The sequence below is a fragment of the Delphinus delphis genome, chromosome 9, assembly GCF_949987515.2.
Source record: "Delphinus delphis chromosome 9, mDelDel1.2, whole genome shotgun sequence".
Taxonomy (NCBI): Eukaryota; Metazoa; Chordata; class Mammalia; order Artiodactyla; family Delphinidae; genus Delphinus; species Delphinus delphis.
In genome coordinates this window covers 11,564,897-11,578,289 of record NC_082691.1, presented here as the reverse complement: position 1 = coordinate 11,578,289, position 13,393 = coordinate 11,564,897, and the positions used below count along the sequence as shown (strand labels likewise).

Sequence of the window (13,393 nt, the reverse complement as noted above, 5' to 3'; positions counted from 1 at the left end):
GCCAATGCAGGGAACAGGGTTTCAAGCCCTGGTCTAGGAAGACCCCACATGGTGCGGAGCAACTAAGCCCGTGTGCCAAAACTACTGAGCCTGCGCTCTAAAGCCTGCACGCCACAACTACTGAAGCCCATGCACCTAGAGCCCGTGCTCCGCAACAAGAGAAGCCACTGCAAGGAGAAGCCTGTGCACCGCAACGAAGGGTAGCCCCCGCTCACTGCAACTAGAGATGGCCTGCATGCAGCAACAAATACCCAACGCAGCCAAAAATAAATAAATAAATAAAAAGCTTTTCTAAAAGGATTTTTTAAAAAAACAACTCCTTCAAATATATGTCACTTTTAAGAGCAAAAGTTTAAAAAGCAATGAAAGTCTTAATAATGGAAGACTTGGCATATTCATACAAGAACAAAGCAGAGTGGGAACATTCAAAGAGTAGAATTCAAGGCAAAAAGCATTAATTGGGATAAAAATAGACAAAAATATACTAGTTATAAAAATTAATGGCAAACAACATAACACTAAAATATACAGCTAAAAACAATTAAAGAAAACATATTTTAAAAATTGGAAACAACCACAGTAGGAGACCAACATATCATTTTCCATCTTTTACAAATCCAGTCAACAAAAAGCAATCAACAACAGGGAATCTGCATAATTTTTTTAACCTTGCAAGATTCAACGTGCGTGTGTGTGTGTGTGTGTGTGTGTGTGTGTGTGTGCATGTATACATATTTGAACACAGTGAGATTTTCCAGTGTCTAACAGGCAGCATTCATCCCATAAGGCTTTGTAAGGCTTTGTTTCTCCTGTTCTCACCACCCAATCCTGTGACTACTTCCTGGAGAATAAATCTGTACAACTCTTGAGAGGGTAAAGCAAGTGCAGATCAGTAATTATGTATCTTAAACCAATTAATCTGAACCACTGTGGAAATTCATCTCATACTACTACAAGTGGCTATTATCCTTAATTTTGAAGATTAAAATGGTTTTTTTTGTTTTTTTTTTTTTTTTGCGGCACGCGGGCCCCTCACCGCTGCGGCCTCTCCTATTGCGGAGCACAGGCTCCGGACGCGCAGGCTCAGCAGCCATGGCTCATGGGCCCAGCCGCTCCGTGGCATGTGGGATCTTCCCGGACTGGTGCACGAACCCGTGTCCCCTGAATCGGCAGGCGGACCCTCAACCACTGCACCACCAGGGAAGCCCTAAAATGGTAACATTTTGACAGAGTTTTAAATAAGATGGGAGAACTTAAATCAGCTTAATGCCATTTTCAGTAAGACTAAAACAAACTAGAAACGTTAACAGTTGTTATCCATTCAGTCAACAAATATTTGTCAACTGCATCCAAAATACCAGGGACCGTGTTGTGCACTGGAAATACAGAAGAGAACAAGACAGTTAGTTGTTCATGGATTTTACACTGTAGTGGGAGGAGACAAACAATATGACTGTTTTAGTTAGTGATAAATACTTTGGAAAAAATAGTGTTCAGAGACTGAGAAGACAAGCCACAGACTAGGAGAAAATATTTGCAAAAGACGTATCTGATAAAGGACTTTTATCCGAAATATACAAAGAACTCATAAAACTCAATAAGAACACAATAAGAAAATGAATCACCTAATTAAAAATGGGCAAAAAGTGTGAACAGTTCAACAAAGACATAAAGATGACATAAGCATATGACAAGATACTCAATGTCAAATGTTATTTGGAAATTACAAATTAAAATAACAATGAGATACCATTAGGCACCTATCAGAACTGCTAAAATCCAAAACACTGCCAACACTAAATGCCGGATGTGGAGCAACCACTGCCGGTGGGAGTGTACATCCACTCTGGAGGACGATTTTGCAGTTGCTTGCAAAACTAACCTACTCACCTACTTACATACATACATACATACATGTGGCAGCTAGAAAGTGAAAGGGGGAAAGAGCAGTTTTAGCTGCGGAGTGAGGGAAGGCCTCTCTGCCAAGATCCGAGTTGAGACTGAATCTGAAAACGCAGGGAAGGGCAAGTAAACCAGGCTAAGGCCCGAAAGCAGCCAGCGGCTTGGTCTGTTCAAGCAGCAGAAAGCAGGCTAGTGTGGTAAATGAGGGCAGGCAGGGTCTTCAGCACACAGATCTTTACAGGGTATGGTGCTGAGTTTGAACTTAATTCCAGGTATAATGAGAAACTGCTGAAGATTTCAATCAGGGGATGACACGCTCTGGCTTGGTTTTTTGTTTTGGGTTTTTTTTTTTTTGGTTTCTCTAGACAGGGCAAGAAGGAAGCAGGAAGTCCAGTTAAAAGTCTTCTGTGGTAGTCCACACCAAAGGTGATGGCAGCTGGACTAGCTGGTAGCAGTGGAGATGCAAAGAAGTGAACAGATGTCCGATATGAAGCACAATAACAAGGCTGAAGGACACGGCACGTAGCAGAGTGATTTCACAGAATTTATCATTATCCTTAAACCTCCTCACAAATATTTTGAGCATTCTAAACTACAATGCAGTTAGAATTCAGAAATGATACAAGAGTCTTGTAGAATAAGCTTTAAGTAGTAAACTAGGATTTCTAAATCTCACGATGTCTCATCTGTTTGAACAAAGTACGTTTCAAGGCCATTCTCTTAAAGATGTGAAAACACAGCAACAATATATTCAGTATGTTCTGGCATCCAAAACTTCATATAATAGACTCTGATCCGTAACTATTTTTCAAGTGAGTATGAGTAAGGCAAACCCTATTAAACATTTACTTCAGCATTTCTACTGAAAGTCTCCATTTTAGAAAAAGAATTTAGAAAAGTAAAACAATTCGGTATCAGTGACTAGATTTAGAATCTGGGAGGCTTGTGGTTGACTCTACCATCCCTGAAACCCTACCTTTATTTGACTCAACCCTCTACCTATTTTCCTTTTACCTCTCTGGCCAGTCCTCTTAAGTTCCTTACTGCAATCTGTAGTCCTCTACCTGTCCTATATTCTCCCTTATTCTATGTTACGGGCTGACCTGCCTCCCCCTCCACTCACCACAAAATTCATATGTTGAAGCCCTAATACCCAGTATCTCAGAATGTAACTGTATTTGAAAATAAGGTCTTTAAAGAGGTAATTAAGTTACAGCGAGGTCTTTAGGGTAGGCCCTAATCCAATTATGACTAGTGTCCTTATAAGAGGAAATCTGCACACAGACATGTGGGCAGAGAAAGGACCACGTGAAGACAAAGGGAGAAGATGGCTATCTTCAAGCAAAGGAGAGAGGTCTCAGAAGAAACCAAAATTGATGACGCCTCTAGAATTGTGAGGAAATAAATTTCTGTTGTTTAAGCCACCCGGTCTGTTGTATTTTGTCATGACAGCCATAGCAACCTAATACACATTATGTCCCCACTTCCACCCCCAACTTCCGTCCCCATCCCAATCTTCACCTAAGATCTTATTCAATGACTTGAATTTGGGTCTACTAAGATGATTCCCAAATCTCTGTATCTAGGCCAGGCATCCCTTCTGTGCTTAAACTAAACCTCTATTAAACACTTACACATATCCCCAAGTGAGCTCCTTCCCCTACCTTCCCCTCTGCCGTGCCAGCTCTCCCCTTCCTGCATTCCCTACTGCGGTGGATAGAACCAATCCAGGTGCCTAAGTAAGGTACCTGGGAGTCATCATCATAAAAACAAAAATAGCTACCACATAATTACTAAACATGTGAGAGCTTTCCATGCATCTCCACAAAGAAACGAGAACTCTCATATACTGCTGCTGGAGTATAAGTTAGTAAAAGCACCATAAGCTACTGTTTGACAATATCTATTAAAGGGCACACGTACATACCCAATAACCCAGAAATCCCACTCCAAGATATATAGAAAAACATACATACGTACATACAACAAAGAGCACACAGAAGATGTTCCTAGCCATGTTATTTATAATAGGCATAAGAATATCCTCAATGACGGAATGGAGAACAAAACAACTGTTATATGTTCACACAATGACACACAGTACATCAATGAAAATGAACAAGTGAGAATAAACCTTAGAAACACCATATTGGGCAAGAGAAGTCTGGATCCCAAACATTGCACACTGAATAATTCTCTGTGCATAAAATATCTTTCCTCCCCAAAGGTTGGGGGGGGGGGCAGGTAAAAAACACACAACACAGGATGTCATCACCAATAAGGCAGAGTAAAGAGACCCCAGCCTCCATCTCCCAACAAATAACGATCAGACAGCTATCCGTGAATGAAAATCGCTCCTGGAGAGCTCAGGAATCCACTTAAGGAGCATCCGCAACATAGTGGGTGAAAAAGCCTGAGGATAACTGCACAGAAAAGGTAAGAAGAAAGTTTGACTTTGCCTTCACCAGCCCATCCCCCAGGCCAGCACTGCTCAGTGCCAAGAGGGAACTCCCCCATGCGAGACAGTTCTCCTTGCCAGGAAAAGGAAAGCAGGTGAGTGACTAGCTTCCCCAGCCTTCCAGGGCATGGCACACAGGACCTGCTGCAGTTTCACCCCACCAGAGACAAGCAAAGCTGACATGTATGGAGAGAGAGCTCGGAACAGGAAGGAGGGCCGGGGCTACCAATATCAGCCATGTGGCAGGAGTAACACAGTTCCCAGTGGCCTGCTCTGCAGAGGATCCCAGCAGCTTTCACCAGCAACAGGCCTGGTGGACACTGCAGGGCTGGCAGCCTTCATCACTGAGGACCTCACTGCACACCCCAGCAGACTGCTCCACAGAGGACCCCAGTAGGTTTCACAGCTGAAGAAACCAAAAGGCAGCACAGCCTGCTGTAGACCCCCTGCAGATTTCACCTCTGAGATTTTCACCCACAGGTTTTCACTTTGACAACAGGGCTGGAGTCCCTCCCCATTCCTTCCCCACGACTTCCCACTTGAACCCGGGATGCTCACCTGCAGCCAACTCAGGCTGCTGCAGCTGCGTGCAAACAAGACACCAGCCTAGACCCCTGCAGCTGACCCCCACGGATGTGCCTGCCCCTATGGCCCTTGCAGCCACACATGTGCACACCAACAGCTAAGGCCCACATAAGACTCTGACTCTTGTCACTGGTCTGCACAGCTGCACATGCTGGCAGCCAGCCCCTGCAGGCCACTGGCGCCAACTCCCATCACAGGCCTCCAACGCCACGCACATGCCTGCAGCAAGCCCCTGAAGCCACACGAGTGTATGGTGACAGCCCAGGTCCCCAGAGCTGCTCAGGCACCCAGAGCAAGCCCCAACTCCTGTCACTGGCCTGCACCTCACGTGTGCCCAAGACAGTCCCAGCAGCCACACCTCTATGCTCACCAGCCTTGATTCCAGATACTGGCTCCAAAACCATGCATGCCCCATGGCTAGCTCCTACAGACTCACAAGTCAACTCTAACAGCCAGGTCTCCTAGAGTCGGCCCCTGACCCTGCTACTGAACCTCTGACCTTGCCACTGCACATGTACCCGCCCACACAGGCACCTGCAGCAGCCCTCGCAGCCAGGCATGTGGCACCAACTCTGGCCACCACCACTGCCTGTCCTGGTACATAGCCGCTGGACCGCCAGACACTGCTGAGGACCTCAAGAGCCCTTGCAGACACTATGGACCGCCTCTGGCTCTCACCAAGGATCACACAGTTGTCGGTGTAGTGGATTCCTGCTGCTTGAACTGACAAGATACCATGTACCCATGGGGCCTGTAGGCGCCACACACCCGTACACTTGGCACCCTGCACCACTAGACCCAGGTTTACAGTGCAGTCTAGTGGGCCGCCACCTGCAGGTGAAGGTCTTTCCTTAGTGAAGTCAGTTCATAAAGTCTAGAAGTGACTGCTTCCTCAAATACACAGATGCCTACAGCAACCAGAAAGAAACAAGGAAAACTGACACCACAAAAAAAATCAGTAAATTTCCAGTAACTGACCTCTCCCCAAAACGGAGACAGACGAACTGCCTGACAAAGAATTCAAAAATCTGTTATAAAGATGGTCAGAGAGCTACAAGAGAACACAGACAAACAATTTAATGAAATCAGGAAAACAATACAAGAACAAAATGAGAAGTATAACAAAAAGATAGAAAACATAAGAAAGTACCAAACAAATTTTGGAGCTGAAGAATACAATCACTGAACTGAAGAATTCAATAGAGAGCTTCAACAGCAGACTACATCAAACAGAAAAAACAATCAATGAACTCAAAGACAGGTCATTTGAAATTATCCAATCAGAGAAACAAAAAGAAAAAAGAATGAAAAGGAATGAAGAAAGCCTACAGAACTTATGGGACACCATTAGAAGAAATAAACAATGCATTATGGGAGTCCCAGAAGAAGAAACAGAGAAAGGGCAGAAAGCTTGTTTAAAGAAATAGTGGTGGAGAACTGCCCAAAATGGGGAGAGATTTGGACATCTAAGTTCTTGAAGCTCACAGATCTCTGAACAATTCAATCCAAAGATAACTTCTCCAGGATACATTATAACTTTCAAACTTAAGAGATGGAGAACCTCAAGAGCAGCAAGAGAAAAGAAGCTTGTAACTTACAAGAGAACCCTCCTCACACTATCAGTGGGCTTCTAGCAGAAACCTTACAGGCTGGGAGAGAGTAGGATGATATATTCGAAGTGCTGAAAGAAAACAATGCCAACAGAGAATCCATTATCTAGCAAAGTGCTCCTTAAGAAATGAAGGAGAGAGAAAAAGATTCCCAGACAAAAAAAAAAAAAGGAGGGAATTCATTATCACTAGACCTGCCTTACCAAAAATGTTAAAAGAAGATCTTCGGGGCTTCCCTGTTGGTGCAGTGGTTGAGAGTCCACCTGCCGATGCAGGGGACACGGGTTCGTGCCCCGGTCTGGGAGGATCCCACATGCCGCGGAGCAGCTGGGCCCGTGAGCCATGGCCGCTGAGCCTGCGCGTCTGCAGCCTGTGCTCTGCAACGGGAGAGGCCACAGCAGTGAGAGGCCCGCGTACCGCAAAAAAAAAAAAAGATCTTCAAGCTAAAAAGTAAGTACACTAGGGGCTTCCCTGGTGGCGCAGTGGTTGAGAGTCCGCCTGCCGATGCAGGGGACACAGGTTCATGCCCCGGTCTGGGAAGATCCCACATGCTGCGGAGCAGCTAGGCCCGTGAGCCATGGCCGCTGAGCCTGCGCGTCCAGAGCCTGTGCTCCGCAACAGGAGAGGCCACAACAGTGAGAGGCCCGCGTACCACAAAAAAAAAAAAAAAAAAAAAAAAAAAAAAATGGGCAGGGGAACCAAACATTTTTCCAAAGAAGACATGCAAATGGCCAACAGGTACATAAAAAGATGCTCAACATTACTAATAATCGGAGAAATGCAAATCAAAACCACAATGAGATATCATCTCACACCTGTTAAAACTGCTATCATCAAGAAGACAAGAGATAACAAGTGTTGGTGAGGATGTGAAGAAAAGGGAACCCTTGTACACTGTTGGTGAGAATGTAAATTGGTTTAGCCGCTGCAGAAAACAATATGGAATTTCCTCAAAAAATTAAAAATAGAATTACCATAAGATCCAGCAACTCCACTTCTGGGCATATACCCAAAGAAATGAAAACAGGTTACTGACGAGATATATGCACTCCCATGTTTATTGAAGTATTATTCAATATAGCCAAGATAGGAAAACAACCTAAATGCTTGTCAACAGATGAATGGATAAAGAAGATACGGTATGTATGTACGTATGTATATATACCATAAACACACAATGGAATATTATTCAGCCACGAGAAAGGACACCCTGCCATTTGTGACAATATAGACAGACCTTGAGGACATTATGCTAAGTGAGATAAACCAGACAGAAAAAGACAAACTAGACAAATACTGTATGACATCACTTATATGTGGAATCTAAAAAAGCCAAACTCTAAGCAACAGAGAGTAAACTGGTGGTTACCAGGGGACTGGGGGTTACAGAATAGGACAGACTACCTTGCTTAAGGGCACAAACTTGCAACAGTAGCAAATAAGCCCTAGATATCTAATGCACAGTACAGTAAATATAGACAATATTGATCAAACTTGCTAAGAGAGTAGCTCTTAATTATCCAACAACTTAAAGAAATGATAATTATGTGATGTGACAAAGGTGTTAAACATTGCTACAATGGCACTCATATTATTAATATATAAATGTATCAAGTCAGTATGTTGTACACCTTAAGTTTACAGAATGCTGTATGTCAAATACACTTCAAAAAAAAAACAAGACAGATAATGACAAATGCTGGTAAGGGTGTAGAGAAATTGAAACTCTCATACACTGCTAGTGGAAATATAAAAAGGTGAAGCTGCTGTGGAAAACAGTTTGGTAGTTTCTCCAAATGTTAAACATAGAGTTACCATATGACCCAGCAACTACACTCCTAGGTGTGTACCCAAAGGAACTGAAAACAGACATTCAAACAAAACTTACACAAGTTTAAACGCGGAGAAAATAACTCTTAAACCCTAACCACCCAAGAAAAGTATCCAGAACATGTAAGTAAATCCTACAAACCAATTAAAAAAGAACAAACAACCCAAAAGAAAAAATGAGCAAGAAATATAAACAGACATTTCACAGAAGACTTATGGCAGTAAACATGAAAAAGTATTTAGTCTCATTAGTTTTCAGGGAAATGTAAACTAAGACCATAGACTAGCACTGTATATCCATCAGAATGGCAAAAATTAAGAAGCAGGAAAATGGAAAGTGTTAGCAAGGATGGAGATCATTGGCAACACTCATATACTGCTGATGGAATGTAAACTGGTACAACCACTTTGAATCACAATTTTGGATATCATGTAAAATTCAGCATTCACGTATCCTAAAACCCAGTAACAGCAGCACTGCTCAAAATAGCAAAAATCTGGAAACAATTCGGATGCTCACAGAAAGGCAAATAAATAAACATATGATGATGTATTAGCAGAAAGGAATATTAGACAATAATAAAAATGAATGACCTACCATTAAAGGCGACAACATGTAGAAACAAACAAAAAAAACCAAGAACACATGATAACTTTTTTGTAAAACCTCAAAAATAAGCAAAACTATACTATATATTGCTTAGGGATACATAAATTTGTGATTTTTAAAACGTTTTAAAAAGGCAAAGAAATGATAAACAAAATTGAAGATAGTAGTATTTCTGATGGGAAGGTTAGAGGGTAGAATGGTAGTGGAGTTTTGTAAAACTTGACTTCTACCCTATTAGGGTCTCCAGCTGGGCCTGAGAATTAAACTGACTTCAGACAGATTAAAAGGAGAAAAGCATACACATTTTATTTTTTCATGTACATGTAAGCGTCCACAAGAAAATGAAGACCCAAAGAACTGGCAAAACCTAAGTGCTTATATATTAGGTGAACAAGGAGAGGCAACTGTGGAAAAGACCAGAGACAGACAGGAGTTATTTTTACAAGGTTTGTTTGCACAGAATACTTAGTCTCAACTCCCGGCTCTAGTGATAAGAGTGCTTCCTCCTGGTATGGTAGGCAGAGCACCTTACACTTGCCAGTTTTATCTCCTGCTTTCAGGAAGAATGGGGCGGGGGCAGGGCAGGGGCGGGGTAGTCAGAGCACCCTTCTTGCACCTTTTTTCAAGTGCCTTTAGCCCACAATAATCCTTATGCCAAAGTGGCGTATTTTGCCATTCTTCAATAGTGTTGGTTCTCATGTGTTCTTACACTGGGTGATCAGTTCACAAAAACCCGTAACTTACATATGTGACACATAGATTCTTTTGCATGTATTGAATAGTACATATTTTTTAAATATAGAAAACATTTTTAAAATATAAAATAATTATATATTAGCTCTGTGCCAAAAATACAGTAAATCAGAAATATTAACTATTTTTATTGTGAGGGGAAAATACTTACATAAAAGTATAATAGAATTCCATCATGTATATGCTGCATGGTCTCAATAAAACAGGACTTATTTTTTATGGATAAAAAATAACAAGGAAATAAACCAAAATGTTCCCAATGACTCCTTCTGAAAGATGAGAGGCAGAGTAAATTACTTTTTTCTGGATCTTCGTGCTTAACTGTACTTATAAATCTGCATTAAACATGTTTAAAGTACTAAGAGTGACAGCAGAACCAAACAGAATAGTCAATGAATACAATGTGTGACACGTATTATGCACTTAACAAATAATCTGTTGGATAATAAAGAAAAGTAAATATCTAATGTCTTCAGTCTTATCAAATTACTAAATGGTTTTGCTTTGCCATTTTATCCTAGCAATGTGACTCTAAGATCAATACAGGATATATTTTAAAGGTCCCACACAGGCTCTTGGGCTACTCTACACAGCTTATCCAATTCTCACTCAGTTGGCATCTCACGAAGACACTGCAGAAACACAGGAGTGGGGCTAAATACACACTCCATTCTTCGTTTAATCTCTCTGGGCCTTTGTTACCCCAGCTGTAAAGCCCAAACAGTACTGTTATGAAGAATAATGAAGATTATACCATAAAAGCAATGTGTTAATAGCTTTGAGTTGCCCTTATCCTCCTATACTTTGAGTATCTTGGGGGTATAATCAGATCTTCGTGACTGACTGACCGTCAGAGTTTCTGAAATAAAAAAGAGGATCAATAATGGCTTCTTAAATAGAATTTCTAAATGTCTTCATCTTCCCCCACCCAAACACTTCTGTTTTATAGATTAGAAATTTTCAATGACTAAGATGGTCTCTGATAAAAATCAAAACTATTCTTAAAATTCAGCTCAGGGACTTCCCTGGTGGCGCAGTGGTTGAGAGTCCGCTTGCCGATGCAGGGGACACGGGTTCGTGCCCCAGTCCGGGAGGATCCCACAAGCCGCGGAGCGGCTGGGCCCGTGAGCCATGGCCGCTGAGCCTGCGCGTCCAGAGCCTGTGCTCCGCAATGGGAGAGGCCACAGCAGTGAGAGGCCCGAGTACCGCAAAAAAAAAAAAAAAAAAAAAAAAATTCAGCTCAGAGTGAACTTTTCTTCTCTTTTATGTATTGTACCTTCCTAAGAAGACTCTGTTTACCTGCAAGGAGAAATGGTATGTTACTTGTGTTGGATTCAATATAATACAATGTGTGGCAAGTGGGAAGCATTTAATATACATCAAAGACTATTTCTTTCTTGTTCCAAAAGTTAAAGGCCTTTATAAATCTCAATAGCTTTAAGGAAGTGTTGGAGTAATCACCCTCAACATGTAAAACTGCTGACGATCAAATTGCTGTGGGCAATTTGATAATAAGCCACTCCTTGTGTTATGAAAGAATGAACCTAGCAACATGCTTTGTCCATGATTTCAGCCTGATGTAATCCTAAAATTGGAGAGTATGATTTGTGACAAGTGGACCTGAGTCAACGACAAGATTCCTTAATGAATAGGTTTTATTGAGCTAGTCACTGAGGGAATAAATATGCCCAACTCAGTATCAGGGCTTATCTTCAGGACTTGTAAGGGCAGACTTCCCATGACCACTCTCATTCCAGCCCAGACTGTGCTCTCTGCATAGCTGAACCATGGCACAAGTGTTAGGTATGTCAAAACTGTTGATAAACTGATAAAATGTCTTGGTTGAAGGTAATTTTAAAAGTTAAAGGTCATTAGCCAAGTTTATTTTTCAACCAATACTACACTCTGCATTTTTCATAGATACCCTCTATACGAGAATAGCCCTTCATGTTTTATTTCTTCCCCAACACACATAATACATGACATCCACAAGCACAAATACCCTGCCAGGCTACAGAATAAGTAAGTACATTCACTATATTGTAACACCATCTCTTTCTCCCCTGCTCAAGGAGGCAAGTAGAAAACTACTGTAAGATTAAGTGTAAATCCATCCTAATTCAACTGTAAAAGTAAAATAATTACAGAGAAAGTCAGGTTATACTTTGAGAAAAAAGTGCTATTGGTACATAGTTCAAGAAGATTTACATGACAAATCTTATCAAAGAATCCTATAATGAATTTAAACAAAGCCAAATGTTAATAAACATCCAACTAAAATCATTAATGCACTGCTTTGCTGATTCCTTTAATATTAAGAGCCCCTCAACAGATCTCTGAAAATTACTACCTATGAATACTGACTGCTTCTAGCTTTCCCTTTTGGAAATCCTGTACTTGCCTATTCATGAACAAAGAAGAAATTTCTAAAAGAAATAAAATGAAATATTAGCAGTGTATCATCTGAAGAGGTATGATTAACATTTACTATGTTACTAAAAATTTTTAAATAGGGAGGCTGCCCCTCCATCCACCCAATTAAACATGATTAAATAGGTGACATATTAAAATATAGGCTCTAATCCTTACTCGTGATTGGGGGGAACACGTATAACCACTAAAAGGAGATGGGAATGCTTTCATGATTCCCATATTCTTGGCAGAAAATTACATCTTTGTTTCTCTCACTAGTAATTCAATTCTAAGTAAGTTTTATAACCTAAGAAGATGAGATTTAGACTAATGAATTATTTGGTTATTAAAAAATACATATGCTGATAAGCTGTACCTTTTTCCCATGAAAAGTGCAAAATTGCAACCAAACAGTATTTAAAAGCTAAGGATAGGGGGCTATATCCCTCCACATGTTTTATAGGGTTTAGGGTATCACTTGTATTCTCATTCAAATTGATTTAAAACATTAATGAATTTTCCTATTTCCAATACAATGGTGAAATATGTTTTATACATCCTGTTGGAAACAATAATCTGTAAAAGTACATAAAAAACATCTTTCAAAGGCACTGAAAAACATCTTTCGAAAGCACTGAAAAATAAGACGACAGTAAGAATTTATCAAGTCAAAACTAAGAGGGGATTTCAACAAATGGTGCTGGGAAAACTAAATATTTACATGCAAAGAAAAAAAAATGAAGGTGGACATTTACCTTACACCATATACAAGAACTAACTCACAATGGATCAAAGGCAAGAACTAACACTATAAAACTCTTCAAAAGCATAGGGAGAAAGCTCCATGACACTGAATTTGGCAATGATTTCTTGGATATGCCACTAAAAACACAGGCAACAAAAGAAAAAAAAAAAGATAAATTGGACTACATCAAAATTTTAAACTTTTGTGCATAAAAGGACACTATCAACAGAATAAAAAGGTAACCTACGGGGGCTTCCCTAGTGGCGCAGTGGCTGAGAGTCCGCCTGCCAATGCAGGGGACACGGGTTCGTGCCCCGGTCCGGGAGGATCCCACGTGTCGCGTAGCAGCTGGGCCTGTGAGCCGTGGCCGCTGAGCCTGCGCGTCCGGAGCCTGTGCTCCGCACCGAGGGAGGCCGAAACAGTGAGAGGCCCGTGTACCGCAAAAAAAAAAAAAAAAACAGGCATTGGAGAAAATATTTACAAATCAT

The 13,393-nt window shown here is 41.2% G+C and overlaps 1 protein-coding gene across 6 annotated transcripts in view; it reads right to left on the bottom strand.

Moving 5' to 3' along the window:
- The window catches only part of COA1 (cytochrome c oxidase assembly factor 1), a 97,698-nt gene that overhangs the window by 29,660 nt on the left and 54,645 nt on the right, over positions 1-13,393 (bottom strand). For 4 of the 6 annotated variants that reach the window (XR_009520585.1, XR_009520586.1, XR_009520587.2 and 1 more), the window contains exon 1: positions 6,759-6,932. The exons of the other annotated variants lie outside the window; for them this stretch is intronic. Coding sequence is in view for 1 of the 4 variants with exons in the window: in XM_060020194.1 (XP_059876177.1) it covers positions 6,759-6,870 (112 nt within the window). In the remaining 3 variants the exon portion in view is untranslated. Of the gene's footprint in view, positions 1-6,758; positions 6,933-13,393 lie in introns of those variants that run through there. 6 annotated transcript variants of the gene reach the window in all.